Below are 16,057 nucleotides of genomic sequence, written 5' to 3'. Positions count from 1 at the left end.
CGCTGGGGACAGAGCTTTCATTAGCTCTGAGGCGCAGCGTCTCCTGAAGGAGGGCATCATCGAGGGGAGCAACAGCCCCTGGCGTGCCCAGGTCGTGGTCGTTAAGACCGGCGATAAAAATCGCCTGGTCATCGACTACAGCCAGACCATAAACAGATACACCCAGCTGGACGCATACCCCCTTCCCCGCATATCTGACATGGTCAATCAGATTGCACAATACCGCGTATTCTCGACCATCGACCTTAAGTCGGCCTACCACCAACTCCCTATCCACCCCGAGGACCGCCAGTACACCGCCTTCGAGGCGAATGGGCGCCTATACCACTTCCTTAGGGTCCCCTTCGGTGTCACCAACGGGGTCTCGGTCTTCCAAAGGGAGATGGACCGGATGGTTGACCAGAACGGACTGCAGGCCACATTCCCCTACCTAGATAACGTCACCATCTGCGGCCGCGACCGGCAGGACCACGACGTGAATCTGGAGAAATTCCTCCGTACAGCCCAACGGCTGAACCTCACCTACAATAAGGAGAAATGTGTGTTTAACACCTCGCGCCTTGCCATCCTTGGCTGTGTAGTAGAGAACGGACTCATCGGCCCCGACCCCGAAAGAATGCGCCCCCTCATGGAGCTACCCCTCCCCCACTGCCCTAAGGCACTTAAGAGAACCCTGGGGCTCTTCGCCTACTATGCCCAATGGGTGCCCAATTATGCGGACAAAGCCAGACCCCTCATGAAGTCCACATCCTTCCCCCTTACGGAGGAAGCGTGCGCAGCCTTCTCCCTCATTAAGGGAGACATTGCCAAGGCCACTATGCACGCAGTGGATGAGTCCATCCCCTTCCAAGTCGAGAGCGATGCATCCGACTTCGCCCTAGCCGCCACCCTTAACCAGGAGGGGAGACCGGTGGCCTTCTTCTCAAGGACCCTACAGGGCCCTGAGATCCGACACTCGTCGGTCGAGAAGGAGGCCCAGGCGATTGTGGAGGCGGTACGACGCTGGAGGCACTACCTGGCAGGCAAACGATTTACCCTCCTTACCGACCAACGTTCGGTCGCTTTTATGTTTAATAACAAGCTGAGGGGCAAAATCAAGAATGACAAGATCTTGAGGTGGAGAATCGAGCTCTCCACCTACGATTATGATATCTTGTACCGGCCAGGTAAGCTGAACGAACCCCCCGATGCTCTGTCACGAATTACATGCGCCAGCGCGCAAAGTGATAGACTTCAGACCCTCCACAACGACCTCTGCCACCCCGGGGTCACCAGACTTTACCACTTCATTAAGGCCGGCAACCTGCCCTACTCCATCGAGGAGGTCAGGACCATAACCAGGAACTGCCAGACCTGTGCCGAGTGCAAACCGCACTTCTTTAGGCCGGACAGAGCAAGCCTGATCAAGGCCACCCGCCCCTTCGAGCGCCTGAGCATCGACTTTAAGGGGCCCCTCCCGTCCTCTGACCGTAACGTGTACTTCCTCAACATTGTTGATGAGTACTCCCGTTTCCCCTTTGCCTTCCCCTGCCCAGACATGACCAGTACCACGGTCATTAAATGCCTGAACGACCTCTTCGCCTTGTTCGGGTTCCCAAACTATATACATAGTGACCGGGGCTCCTCTTTCATGAGCGAGGAACTCCGTCAGTTCCTACTAGCGAGAGGTATTGCAGCAAGTAGGACCACCAGCTACAACCCCCGAGGGAACGGCCAGGTGGAAAGAGAGAACGCGACGGTATGGAAGGCCGTCCTCTTAGCCTTAAAGTCTAAGGGCCTCCCAACCTCCCGCTGGCAGGAAGTCCTCCCGACAGCGCTGCACTCCATCCGGTCACTACTTTGCACTGCCGTTAACGCCACCCCCCATGAACGAATGTTTGTTTTCCCCAGGAAGTCGACTACGGGAACCACTCTACCAACCTGGCTGACCTCTCCGGGGCCCGTCTTGCTGCGAAAGCACGTGAGGGCCCATAAAACAGACCCCCTGGTCGAGAGGGTGAACCTCCTGCACGCCAACCCCCAGTACGCCTACGTGGCTTACCCAGACGGGCGGGAGGACACTGTCTCCTTACGAGACCTCGCACCCTCGGGCACTCCGGAGACACCACCTTTACCCCCCCCCACCACCCCCCCAATTCCAGCCCAGGTAGACGGCATGCCGGAACCCCACGAGCCTTCGCCGACCACGCAGACACCAGCACTAACATCGGATAATGCAGCACCGCCGCTGCGACGATCGGAGAGGCTTACGAGGCCTCCGGACAGACTGACATACCAGAACTGGTAGTACACTTCACCCCGCCGGACTCAAATCTAAACAAGGGGTGAATGTGGTAAACCACTTTTATCGTTACACTATAGTTATCACTGTTGTATTGTTATCACCGTTATCACTGTTGTATCACGATACGAGGTCGCCTCTTGTCGCGCTGTTATACCTGGGCTGACCACCTCCGACTCCGCCCATGGCTCCGCCTACCTGCCCAGGTATAAAGGTAGTCGACTGGCTGGTATTCCTCCTTGTTGGACCCGATCACCCACGAGGGTGGGCTCTGTTATTTAGTCAATAAAATTGATATACCTATCAATTCGTCCAATAAAAAGCGACGAGTTAGGAACGTAACTAAAGGTTTTTATTGACTAAATAACAGAGCCCACCCTCGTGGGTGATCGGGTCCAACAAGGAGGAATACCAGCCAGTCGACTACCTTTATACCTGGGCAGGTAGGTGGAGCCATGGGCGGAGTCGGAGGTGGTCAGCCCAGGTATAACAGCGCGACAAGAGGCGACCTCGTATCGTGATACAACAGTGATAACGGTGATAACAATACAACAGTGATAACTATAGTGTAACGATAAAAGTGGTTTACCACAGGGATTGCTACCGATGTGGCGGGACGAGCAATTATGCAAAGGACTGCAGGTTTGCAAAGACAAAGTGCCACAATTGTGGAAAAATAGGGCACTTAAAGAAAGTCTGTAAAAGGGCAGTGAGTGAGAGAAGCAGTGCTAAAGGGGCAAAGCATGCTAAAGGGGGGAGGGAGAAGTACACAAAGTGGGCAAATTACATACAAGCGGAGGAAGAGTCTAGTGAGTCTAGTGAGGAGGTTTTCACTGTATACAGTATAGACACTTCAAGGCCCAACGTACCCCCTCTCACTCAGTATTTGATAGTGAACGGAGGTCAAGTAAAGTTTGAGATTGACACCGGATGTAGTGTAACCATAATGTCGCAGACTGAGTACGCCAAGCTATGGGGGGAAGCAAAAGTACCAGAGCTAGGTACATGCCCCATTAGTCTCAAAACCTACACAGGACAGAAGGTGGACATTTTGGGGGCGGCCGAAGTACAAGCGGAACACAAAGGAATCACCAAAGAGCTTACGGTGGTAGTGGTAGCAGGGTCAGGGCCAAACCTGTTAGGGCGAAGGTGGATCAGTGAGTTGAGTGTGGACTGGCAGGCAATGAATAAAATGGAGGACAGTACAGAGGCACTGCAAGAAGTGCTGATGAAGCATGAGTTAGTGTTCAAGGACGAACTGGGCACCTTAAGGGGAGCCACAGCCAAGAATCATGTAGCCAGTGATGCCACGCCTCGTTTCTTTAAACCAAGGTCGGTACCTTTTGCAATGAAAACCAAGGTTGAGGCGGAACTAGATCGCCTGCTAAAGGACAAAGTAATAGAACCAGTGAAATTTTCAGACTGGGCAGCACCAATAGTCCCGGTATTGAAGCCCGACGGTAACGTAAGGGTGTGTGGTGACTATAAGTTAACAGTGAACAGAGTATCATCACTAGAACAGTACCCCATTCCGAGAATGGAGGACATGTTAACATCGCTCGCTGGGGGAGAAAGATTCAGCAAACTGGACATGAGTCATACGTATCGGCAGATATTGCTAGATGAAGAATCAAAAAAGTTTGTCATGGTGAACACGCACAAGGGGCTGTTCACGTATGCCAGGTTACCATTTGGTGTCAGTTCTAGCCCAGCAATATTCCAACGGACTATGGAGGGCATTCTGCAGGGCATTCCAAAGGTGGCCGTGTACTTAGATGATATTCTGCTAACAGGAAGTGACGATCAGGATCACTTAAAAACACTGGACAAAGTGCTACAGAGGCTGGAAGAGGCGGGGCTATGCGTGAAACGGAGTAAGTGTAGTTTCATGGAGAAGGAAGTTACATTCCTGGGACATCGGGTGGATGCCACAGGCCTCCATCCATTACCAGGGAAAGTGCGGGCAGTGCAGGATGCACCGGCACCCACCTCAGTGACTGAACTGAAAGCTTATCTAGGGCTCCTGAATTATTATAACCGGTTTCTTCCAAACTTATCGATGCTGCTGGCACCCCTGCACAAACTGCTGAGAAAGGAGGAGCCATGGCGTTGGGGGCCAGAGCAAGCGAAAGCGTTTCAGCAGTCAAAGGAGCTACTTCAGTCCAGCAGGGTGTTAGTGCATTACGATGAGAAGAAGGAGCTGATAATGTCCTGCGACGCATCACCCTATGGAGTGGGGGCAGTGTTGGCCCACCACATGCCAGATGGAGCGGAAAGGCCCATCGGGTTTGTTTCACGCACGCTCACAGCTGCGGAAAAGAACTATTCACAGCTTGATAAAGAGGGGTTGGCCATTATATTTGGAGTAAAGAAATTCCATAAGTACATATATGGGAGGAAGTTTGTAATCAGTACAGACCACAAGCCTCTTATTAGCTTACTGAATGAGATGAAAGCGGTGCCTCAAATGGCATCACAGAGAATAATGAGATGGGCAGTAATACTAAGAGCCTATGAATATGTGATCACGTACAGAGCCGGCAAGGAAAACGGGAACACGGATGCTCTCAGCCGCCTGCCCCTCTCAAAATCTCCTCGCAGTACTTCCTCTGAGGAGCACGTCCTGATGCTGGATCAGAGATCAGTCCCCTGATGACTTCAGTGCAAATCCAGGGCTGGACAGCCAAGGACCCCGTTCTGTCAAGGGTCCGTGAGTATGTGTTGAAAGGCTGGCCAGATCACCGTGAGGGACCGGAGTTCGCGCCGTACAGACAGAGACAGCACGAGCTCAGTGTCCAAGATGGATGTGTGCTATGGGGAGCACGCATCATAGTCCCAGAGCGGGGACGCTCTACTTTGATGGAACAGTTGCATCAATCGCACCCAGGAATGACTAGAATGAAAGGACTGGCTAGGAGCTACCTGTGGTGGCCTAACTTGGATGCTGAAATTGAGTCAAAGGTAAAGTCATGCACTATATATCAGGAACAGAGGAAAGCACCTGCCGGGGCACCACTCCATCCCTGGGAGTGCTCAGCAAACCCTGGAGGAGAATTCACATAGACTATGCGGGACCTTTTATGGGCAAAATGTTTTTGGTGCTGGTAGACGCTCACTCAAAGTGGATCGACGTTTATCCAGTGAGCTCTGCAACGACTGATGCCACACTGAATTGTCTCAGGAACAGCTTCAGCACGCATGGTATTCCAGAAATGATTGTATCCAACAATGCACAGTGTTTTGTTAGTGAAGGGAGCAAAGAATTCATGGTAAGGAATGGAATCACACATGTCACCTCGGCTCCATATCACCCAGCCTCAAATGGGTTAGCCGAGCGAGCCGTGCAGACTTTTAAGGAGCTCATGAGGAAGAGCTCAGGTGACACCCTGGAGACCAAGCTCAATAGAGCCTTGCTTAGTTATCGTATAACACCCCAAGCTACCACGGGGCTTTCTCCGGCTGAGTTGATGATGGGGAGAAAGTTGCGGTGCACGTTAGACCTGATACACCCAGATCTCAAAAGCAAGGTTGAGACAAAACAAACAAACCAAAAAGCGTACCATGACAAACATACTAAAGCTCGCCATTTCACCATAGGGGACTCTGTGTACACCCAGAACTTCAGTTATGGACCTAAATGGATACCAGGACTAATCCAGGACATTACAGGACCTGTGTCGTACTCCGTGTTACTAGGGGATGGTCGCAGGGTTTGTCGGCATGTGGATCAGCTTTTCAGCTGGCAGCAGGGGGAACTGCCTCAGATGGAACAAAGGGCAGTAGAGGAGGCTGTTCCAGGACCCAGCACGGCTTATAAGGTGCCAGTGGACACTGGTACTGCCAGGCCACAGCGGGACAGAGTAAAACCAACATCAGAGACTACTCCAATCTCAAGTGTGAATGAATCTGAGAATCCACCACAAGTGGAATTAAAACGTTCACAAAGGATTCGCAAGCAACCAGAAAGACTTATACAAACCTGTTAAATTAGTCAGGGGTTAACCATGGTTAGAGCATACTGGTTAATTAAAACGTAGTACCTAGTAAGGGTTATTGTTTAAGAATTGCATACGGCAATCTTAAGGGGGGAGGAGTGTAGTAACCTGGGAGGTTATGAGTAACCTGATCCACCAGGTGGTGCTGTGGCAATTGCTCTCCTGAGTTAAGTCTGATCTGTACTGGTGGTACTCTTTGTTTTTGCTGCCTCATGGCAGAAGCTTTTATGTGCAAGTGTTGATTAAACCATGTTAAGGAGTTAACCTGTGTCTGTCTCCATCTATGGCCACCTCAAGATACCACACCATTCATGGCCATTTTATGATTTGACCTGGCCATCTCATGTGGCCTCGCTACTCCCATCGTGTCAATGACAGATAAGGCCATCTCTGACCACTTCCTCGTATCGCTCTCCGCCCACATCCGCCTTCCACCCCTGTCCCCTCCCCTCCCGCAACTCTACTTCCTTCTGTGTCCGCCCCTTGAAAAAACTCTCTCCCAACTCACTTACAACTGCACTTCCAAAATCCCTACTGTCCAGCCTTTGGCCCTCCATTCACCATGTTATTTCTGCAGCTACCGATCTGTTTAATCACCCCCTCACCACCCCCTTTGATGCCCGAGTCCCTATTAAAACCATTACTATCTCTCTCACCCTGGCCATTCCCCCAGTACGGCCCTCATCACCGCTCCCTTAAGTCCAAGGGACGCAGACTTGAACGGATATGGCGGACAACTGCCTCAGGATTCACTGCCAGATCTGGCTGGAACACATAAAGCACTATCGGGTCCTGCTCTCATTGAAAAAGCTGCTTCATTTTCCAGGATTATTTTGGAATGCAAAGATAATGCCCAGCTTCTTTTCTCTGCTGCAAACTGTCTTCTTAAACCCCTCTTCCCATCTCCTCCACCCTCAACTCCAATAACAAGTGCGAGGAGCTCATGGACTTCTTTGTCTCTAAGATTGAGACCATCCAATCAGCTGCCTCTGTCACTTCCCTTCCTTCCCCTAGACAACCAGGCCAAACTTCCTCTCAGGTTCCCCCCTGCCCGAGCCCTGAACTCACATCTTTCTCCAGTTTCTCTCCGATCACCCCTCATGACCTCGCCGACCTCATCTTGTCCATGAGACCCAGTTTCTGCGCCCTCGACTCTCTCCCTACTAAACTGCTGACCACCCAACTTCCTTTTCTGGCTCCCATGTTAGCTGATATTGTTAACGGTTCTCTCTCCTCAGGTACTGTCCCCCTCTCCTTCAAATCTGCCGTCATCACCCCTCTCCTCAAAACATCAACCCTTGACCCCTCCATCCTTGCAAAACTACCTCCCCATCTCCAACCTCCCTTTCCTCTCCAAAGTCCTGGAACGTGTTGTCACCTTTCAAAACCATGCCCATCTTTCCCGGAACTCCATGTTTGAATCCCTCCAAACAGGTTTCTGCCCCTGCCCCAGTAACGAAACGGTTCTTCTCAAATTCACGAAGGCCATCCTCTGAGATTGTGACTCCTCTTGAGTGCCGGGCTCTTTTGCCGGTACCCCACTTCCCGATGGTCCAGCAGGGCCCCGGTGCGCGCTGCGCTAGGCCCCTCCCCTTTAAACAGGGGTGGGAGGCCTGCAGTACCGCCTCGCTCTGTGCCGACACACATGGCGCTGTTACACGTGGTGCCGCGATACTGAATGGGAGCCCCCCAGAGGGAGGGGTAGCACTTCCAGGAGCCCCGCCTCCTGCTGGGGGCTGTTACCATTCAATTTCCGGCGCGGGAGCAATAACCTTTTTGAGGAGCTAAAATTAACGACCCGGCGAAGTTAGTGCTCCAAAGGGGGAGCGACCCAATTGTTCCCCCATTATTCTTTAAATTAAATCATTTAGTGAGATTGTAGCACTGATTTGGACAACGATTATGGATATTTTATGCTTGCAACCTAAACAATCACTGCTGTCAGATATTAACCAAGAGCATATATTCCCACGGTTGACCCTTGAACTTATTGCTCGCTGGCATGTTGGGCAGCGTCGTGCCCCTCGATGAATCTCTCTCCTCCACCATCATTCTCTCCCCCGCCATCTCTCTCTCCCCTGCCTTCTCTCACCCGCCCACAATCTCTCCGCTGTGCTCCGAGCCCACCCCCACTCCACAAGCCCTGATCTTTGATTCCCTGTCCCCAGCGTTCCCTGGCTCCTGCCTTGTCCCGCAGGATTTCCCGCCTGGCAGTGCTCAGCCTCTCCGTGTGGCTCCGCTGCCGGGAGGGAAACAGAGTCAAACAATTCTAATGAGGTCGTGCTGTTAAATTCGGCCGGACCTCCGTGTTCCCGGAATTTCCGTGTTTCCCGGTCACTGACAGGCCCCCTGCTCCCTCCCTGCCTTCCCATGAATCTCGGGGCCTCAGTGTCTGGGCCCTGAGCAGAAATATTGCCTTCTGTGTCGCTCAGTAAAGAGGCTCCTGCCCTGTATAAACTGAGTGAGCTCACACACACCGGCTTCTTTTCACAGTGACACACCGTGTGCTGCATTTTCACACCGACTCAGCTCCTCCATCAATCAGCCGCGGGGAAAGGGAGACAGACTCAGACACACCAGCATTTCTCAAACAGCAATTCCCTCTTGTTGTGAGGAACAGTTTCTCCACCCAGCCCCTGAGTCTCCCCCTGTGGGTGTCCCTCACTCCCCCACTGTAGTGTATGTAACCGTCTACCTTTAAGAGAACTATTTTAGGTGTGGCACTACTTGTTTGGCTTCTGTATACGGTAATACTGACGGTGACCACACCGGTATATAAGTGCTGTGGCATGATTTATAGGGCAGATTCGCCCTGACCTTCGAATAGTAAAGTCCTGTTGTATGTTACTCCTGAAGTCTGTGTCGTAATTAACTGCACAACCCACAGACTTTACAGTGGCGACGAGTCCGATCGTACCCTGCGGCAACAATACGTCCAAAGCAACTAAAGAGCGTCGAAAAGTGGCAACCGCCCTCGTCGTTCTGCTGGGAGAAAACTCAAGACTGCAACAATAGAAAGGAGGAAGACTGGAGCGACAAAAACTCCATCTGCAACAGGCACTGACTGTCCCTTCTGCCATGGTGACTGTGAGTAAGGGAAAGTGAAAAGAATAGCCGGAGGATAAGGGCTGTGCACTCGACCGCGGTCGAGGGGGAAAAGCCGGGCAGTGACCGAAGCCACGAGGCGCTGCGACCGGGAGCGTAGGCGCGGGAAGAGAGAAACTCAGCCGCAGCCGGGGAGGGAAGCACCGGACTGCGAGAGAGCGGGAGAGGCAGAGCCGACCAAGAGAGACTGCGCGAGAGCCAGTCCAGCGGCTGAACTGTCCTCCGTCAACGGGGTGTACCCAGCGCCGGTAGAGCCGAGCGAGCGGGAGAGAGAGACAGAGCCGAGCAACGGGAACTGTGCGAGAGCCAGTCCAGCGGCTGAACTGTCCTCCGTCAACGGGGTGTACCCAGCGCCGGTAGAGCCGAGCGAGCGGGAGAGAGACAGAGCCGAGCAAGGGGAACTGTGCGAGAGCCAGCCCAGCGGCTGAACCTGTTCGCCGTCAACGGGGTACCCAGAGCCGGTTGCCCTGCCAGGAAAAAAAAAAGGGAAAGCCTTGAAGCCGACGTGCAGGCTGTGAACCTGAAAGCCAGCGGCCGTCGCCCGTGGGGAAAGTGTACCCCTCCCGCCAGGGAAGACAGAAGCGGGAAACCGCCATTGAAGTGGGCGGGGAGAGAAGATAAGAGCGGGAAACCGCCATTTTTGCGGGAAAACCGCCATCTTAGAGAAAAAAAAAGAAATAATAATTTAAAGAAATACTTGTGTTGTTCCCAAAGAGAGGAAGATGCCTAAGCGTGGTAACATCAACGATTTTAATTCAGAGGTAGAAGACTGGGCCACGTACGTGGAACGCATTGAGATCTATTGTGAGGCCAACAAAATAGAAGAAGGCGACAAAGCTATAACCTTGCTAAACTCGATGGGCGCACAGACATACGGGCTCTTGAAGCATCTACTATCACCAGCTAAACCGGCGGATCAGACTTTCGATGATATTGTGGCTGTTCTGAAGGATCACTTGAACCCCACACCGTTGATGTTGGCTGAACGATTCAAATTCTATGCGAGAACGCAACGGAAAGACGAAAGCAACGCAGAATACTTGGTCGAACTGCGTAGACTAGCGAAATACTGCCAGTTTGGAGGGAATCTGACAGAGGCGTTGCGAGACAAGTTCGTGTGCGGGTTGTCCAAGGAAGGAACACAAAAGCGACTACTCGAGGAGAACGACCTTACACTTGACAGGGCTGTCCTTACAGCAGCATCGCACGAAGCCGCAGCGAAAGGAACTGCGGAAATGCAGCTAAAGGCCGCGGCACTCGGGGTGGACCAAATTACCTCGAGTATAACAAAATGCTATCGCTGTGGGAAGACAACACACGATCAGAACCAATGCTGGTTTAAAAACCAAGAATGTAGGAAATGTGGCAAGCTCGGTCACATAGCTAAGGTATGCCGGTCAGGGAAGAAGACCAACAATAAGGAGTCACCACAAAAGTGGTACAGAAAGGTACATGAGGTGACTAGGAAGAGTCCGGAGGAACAGAAGTCGGACTCACACTCCAACTGCAAAGGACTGGATAGTCTGAGAATTCACAATGTGAGTAATGAAGCTGACCGACAAACTACCTGGATCACACTACAGATTGCAAAAGTCCCAGTGAAAATGGAAGTGGACACCGGATCGGCGCTGACGGTCATGAATAAGCATGACTATAAAAAGTTATTCAAGCATATTCCACTACGGGTTACGGAACTAGTACTACAGACATACACGGGGCACAAAGTATTCCCCATCGGAAAGATAGAAGTCAAGGTGAGATACAAGGATAAAGAGCACCAAAGGATGGACCTGTATGTGTTGCCTGAGGGAGGTCCACCACTTCTGGGACGGGAGTGGATCCGGAAGATAAAGATAGACTGGCATTCACTAAACACCATGACGGTGGATTCCGGAAAGGAAGATGTCAAACCTGAACGGTTGTCCAGAATATTGGACGAAGCTAAAGAGGTATTCCAGCAAGGACTGGGAACACTGCGAGGAATTAAAGCAAAGGTTAAGGTTGCAGAACATGCAAGCCCGAAATTTTTCAAAGCCAGATCGGTACCTTACGCGATACGACCAGCTGTGGAGGCAGAACTGGAAGAACTTGAACGATCAGGGGTACTGTCAAAAGTGGACTGGAGTGAGTGGGCCACGCCCATTGTTCCCGTCATGAAGTCTTCACCAAGTAATAAGCCAGGGGGACCGGGGAAGGTCCGCATCTGCGGAGACTTCAAGATCACAGTGAATCCGGTGCTCCACACTGTACAATACCCGCTTCCGCGGATTGAAGATATCTTTGCTTCGTTGGCTGGAGGGAAACACTTCACCAAGATAGACCTGGCTCAGGCATACTTCCAAATGGAAGTTGAGGAAGAGTCACGCCAGTACCTCACCATCAACACACACAGAGGCTTGTATCGTTATAATAGACTGGTTTTTGGGGTAGCTTCAGCTCCAGCAATTTGGCAGAGGGTCATGGAGCAGGTATTACAAGGAATTCCAAGCACGCAGTGCTACTTAGACGATATCCTAATTACGGGAGAAGACGAGGAAGAACACCTCACAAATTTGAAACTGGTGCTCACCAGGTTGAAGGAATATGGCCTTCGAGTTAATCGCAAGAAGTGCGAGTTTTTCCTAAAACGGATCTCGTACTGCGGTCATGTCATTGACCGAGGGGGGCTGCACAAGTCACCTGACAAGATAGAAGCTGTCGTGAAGGCCCCCGCTCCAGAAAACGTATCACAGTTAAGATCATTCTTGGGGTTGATTAATTATTATCACAAGTTTCTGCCAAATCTATCCACGGTGCTGCATCCGCTGAATGCTCTGTTGCGGAAAGAAATACCATGGAAGTGGAGTGAGGAATGTAAAAAGGCTTTTCGCAGAAGCAAGGAGTTGATTACCTCTGAAGAAGTGTTGGCTCATTTCAACCCAACGTTACCCCTTCGTCTAGCTTGTGATGCTTCCCCTTATGGAATTGGAGCAGTACTTTCATACAAGTTACCAAATGGCTCGGAAAGGCCAGTGGCATTCGCGTCCCGATCATTGACCTCCACGGAGCGAAATTATGCTCAAATAGATAGGGAGGCCCTCAGCCTTGTGTGGGGCGTGAAGAAATTCAATCATTACCTGCAGGGTAAGAAGTTCACATTACTGACAGACCACCAGCCGTTGGTGTCCATATTCAACCCAAACAAGGCCGTTTCCACCATGACAGCACAAAGGTTACAAAGGTGGTCCGTGTTACTTGGGGCACACCAATATGACATCGAATACAAAAGGTCCAAACAGCATGGAAATGCTGATGGGTTATCGCGCTTGCCATTGCCGATAGTAGAAGAAGCGACTACATTGGACCCGGTAGAGATGTTCCACTCATCCATAGTGGAGTGTCTACCAATAACCAATTCGATGATTGAAAACGAAACAAGAAATGACCCGACTCTTTCACGAGTTTATGATTTAACGGTGGAGGGATGGCCAGCACAGGGTGAACCAACACTGCAAGCATTTTCACAGAGGAAAGAACAGCTGTCAGTGTGTCGAGGAACCCTGATGTGTGGATCGAGAGTGGTGATTCCACCCAAACTTCAAAAGAAGGTGTTAAAGGAGCTGCACGAGGGACATCTGGGTGGAGTGAAGATGAAGAACCTGGCAAGAGCGTTTGTATGGTGGCCAGGCATCGATGTAGACATCGAAGAAATCACTAAGAACTGCCTAGGATGTCAGAAGGTTCAGAACACGCCACCACAGGCTCCTCTGCATCCATGGGAGTGGCCCTCATCTCCTTGGCAAAGGGTACACATCGACTTTGCTGGTCCATTTATGGACTCAATGTTCCTAATAGCGGTGGATGCACACTCCAAGTGGCCGGAAGTAATAAAGATGACCACCACCACCACGGAAAAAACCATCACAGTGTTAAGGACTATGTTTGCTAGGAATGGCCTGCCGGAACAGATCTGTTCTGATAATGGACCGCAATTTGTGTCCGAAGAATTCAAGAAATTCTTAAAGAGCAATGGGGTTAAGCACTACACGTCAGCCCCATACCATCCCGCCTCCAATGGATTGGCTGAAAGGTTTGTCCAGACCTTCAAGAAGGCCATCAAGGCCATGGGTAATGAAGACATTAAATTACAACATAAGGTGGATAGCTTCTTGTTGGCGTACAGGAATGCAACACATGCGGTCACGAATCAAACTCCCGCCATGATGTTTTTTAATAGACGATTAAGATGCCGGCTGGATTTGCTCAAGCCAAACGTCAGAAGGGACGTAGAGAACCGGCAATTCCAGGGCATGAATGAAAGGGCCACTAGATCTTTTCAGATAGGTCAACAAGTTTTGGCCCGGGACTACCGTACCGAGAAATGGCAGCCTGGAACTATTGGAAAAAGGCTAGGCCCGTTGATGTATACGGTGGATCTTGGGGACAGTATAATAAGGCGCCATGTTGACCAGATCATAGGGTCAGCCACAAATGGCCAACCTACTTCACCACCTTACTCGGTTACTGTTGAAACAGAGATACCCAGAACACCTACCTCCGATCTGGTAGTACGGGAATCAGAGGAACCTGACACTGTCTTTCAAGCCGAATCGACTTTGCCAGAAGCACCTACTACCCCGCCGGGAATGACGATACCACTGAGGCGTTATCCGGACAGAGTCCGGAAACCTCCAGAGAGACTGAATCTGTAAACTGTCTTGCATAACGTTGTATATATGTTATAATGTATGTTTAATGGGAAATAAGTATGTTGTAAGCTAAAAAGGGAGGATTGTAGTGTATGTAACCGTCTACCTTTAAGAGAACTATTTTAGGTGTGGCACTACTTGTTTGGCTTCTGTATACGGTAATACCGACGGTGACCACACCGGTATATAAGTGCTGTGGCATGATTTATAGGGCAGATTCGCCCTGACCTTCGAATAGTAAAGTCCTGTTGTATGTTACTCCTGAAGTCTGTGTCGTAATTAACTGCACAACCCACAGACTTTACACCCACCGGTGATGGTCCTCTCCCTGCTGCTCAGAGGGCAGAATCCCCCAGCGTTACGCAGGGCCACAACATGCACTGCTCTCCAGTCCTATGCCATGTAGTGCCAGTTCTCACAGGTGCCCACACAGTGTATTACTGAGCTCTACAGTGCCCTCCCCAGGAGGGGCTGAGTGTGGGTGAGGGGCAGTCACCCGGGGCCACTCTCACACCCCTCCCAGTGCCCACCCTGCTCTCTCAGACAGACTGTAAGAGAAAGGAGAGGGAGTAAATCTGACTGACAGAAAACAAACACCCAGACCCAGGGCAACAAAAAATACTGGGCTAAAGCAGCACTGTCTGCAATCAGTTCCAATTAGTGTTGGTCATTAACAGGAAAACTCTCCCTCACTGTATTTAATATCGGAAATTGTGTCACTCACCTTAATTGCAGTTTGTGCCTGATCTAGGCTCAGCAGTGTGTGGGGTTTATGTTTCCCTGTTATACAGGATCCACACGCACACTCTGCATCATCTTTACAGTAGAACTCAAGGAATTTCTTATGGTCAAGACACTGTGTCTCTGTTACATCAAACACAGGCTCGATTAGGGTGTGCTCATTCAAGGCCTTGTTCAGCAGATGTGGTTTTAAATGAAGGGAGCAAAAAGATGTTTCACATTTCAGACACGTCTTCACAGCTGGCGTTGGATTCTCGATACAGTTATCACACATGACACCGGCTGAATCAGCAGCAGGCTGTGAGCGGTTGTATTTTTCCACTATATTACACAGCGTGAAGTTTCTCTCCAGACTGGGCCTGGGGTTGAATTTCCAGCGACACTGAGGACACTCAAAGCCTCCTGGGCCTGCTGTCTGGGCCCAAACTCCCTCAATACATTTCAAACAGAAACTGTGCAGACAGGCTAAAGCCACAGGATCCTGGTACACGTGGAGACACACAGCACAGGTTAATTCAGCCTCTAAAGCTCCGGGCTCCATTGTTGCAGCACCTGAAGAGTTTTCACACAGCACTCCGCGGAGAGAGCGAGGAGCCAGAGCAGGAAGTGAAATTCTTATAAACAGTCCGTGCAGGGAGTGACAATGTTAGTTTCACTTTTATGACTCACTTTGGCTGAAGATTAACACTTTCAGGCCTGCAGTAGCAGTTCAGAACCAAAATCAGAAAAACAAGATTGCAATTTTACAATATGGAGCCAGAATACAGCAAACTGGGCCCAGGAAACACAGGCCCAAAACGAATCAGCTCAGGCCAGACTCAAAATAGTTCAACAAACAAATTAAAACTGATATAACGAGGAAAAACAAACTTTACAAGCCATGCAGAGAGGAAGGGGAATGAGCTCTCTGGGAGGAATAGAAAAATATACAGAAGAAGTTAAAGGTTCAGCAGAGGGGCAAAGAGAGATGGGAAAAAGCAAAGCAGCAGAGGCTACAAGCCTCAGTAAACTCAACACGAAACATGTCCAACCAATGCAGAGCTGCAACAACAAAGACAAAATAATGTTGGCCTAAAAATCCTAAACAGGAGAATCCAGTCAGAGGAAATCATGATCAAACTGTACAGGCACTGGTCAAATCCATCTCGAGTACTGAGTCCAGTTCTGGTCAGTCCCACCTCGAGTACTGAGTCCAGTTCTGGTCAGTCCTACCTCCAGTACTGTGTCCAGCTCTGGTCAGTCCCACC

At 50.7% G+C, this 16,057-nt stretch overlaps 1 protein-coding gene across 3 annotated transcripts in view; it reads right to left on the bottom strand.

The window, feature by feature from the left end:
* LOC147111958 (E3 ubiquitin/ISG15 ligase TRIM25-like) overlaps positions 1-15,423 on the bottom strand; it is a 77,172-nt gene extending 61,749 nt beyond the window's left edge. For all 3 annotated transcript variants that reach the window (XM_085999370.1, XM_085999369.1, XM_085999371.1), the window contains exon 1: positions 14,794-15,423. In XM_085999370.1, coding sequence (XP_085855496.1) covers positions 14,794-15,351 — 558 coding nt within the window. In that variant the 5' untranslated portion in view covers positions 15,352-15,423. The remainder of the gene's footprint in view (positions 1-14,793) is intronic.
* Between the last annotated feature and the right edge of the window lie 634 nt (positions 15,424-16,057).

Source organism: Somniosus microcephalus, chromosome 10, assembly GCF_052327205.1.
Source record: "Somniosus microcephalus isolate GS21.2 chromosome 10, FLI_Smic_1.0, whole genome shotgun sequence".
NCBI lineage: Eukaryota > Metazoa > Chordata > Chondrichthyes > Squaliformes > Somniosidae > Somniosus > Somniosus microcephalus.
The sequence above is the reverse complement of the archived record's forward strand: the minus strand, read 5'-3'. Positions and strand labels throughout refer to the sequence as shown.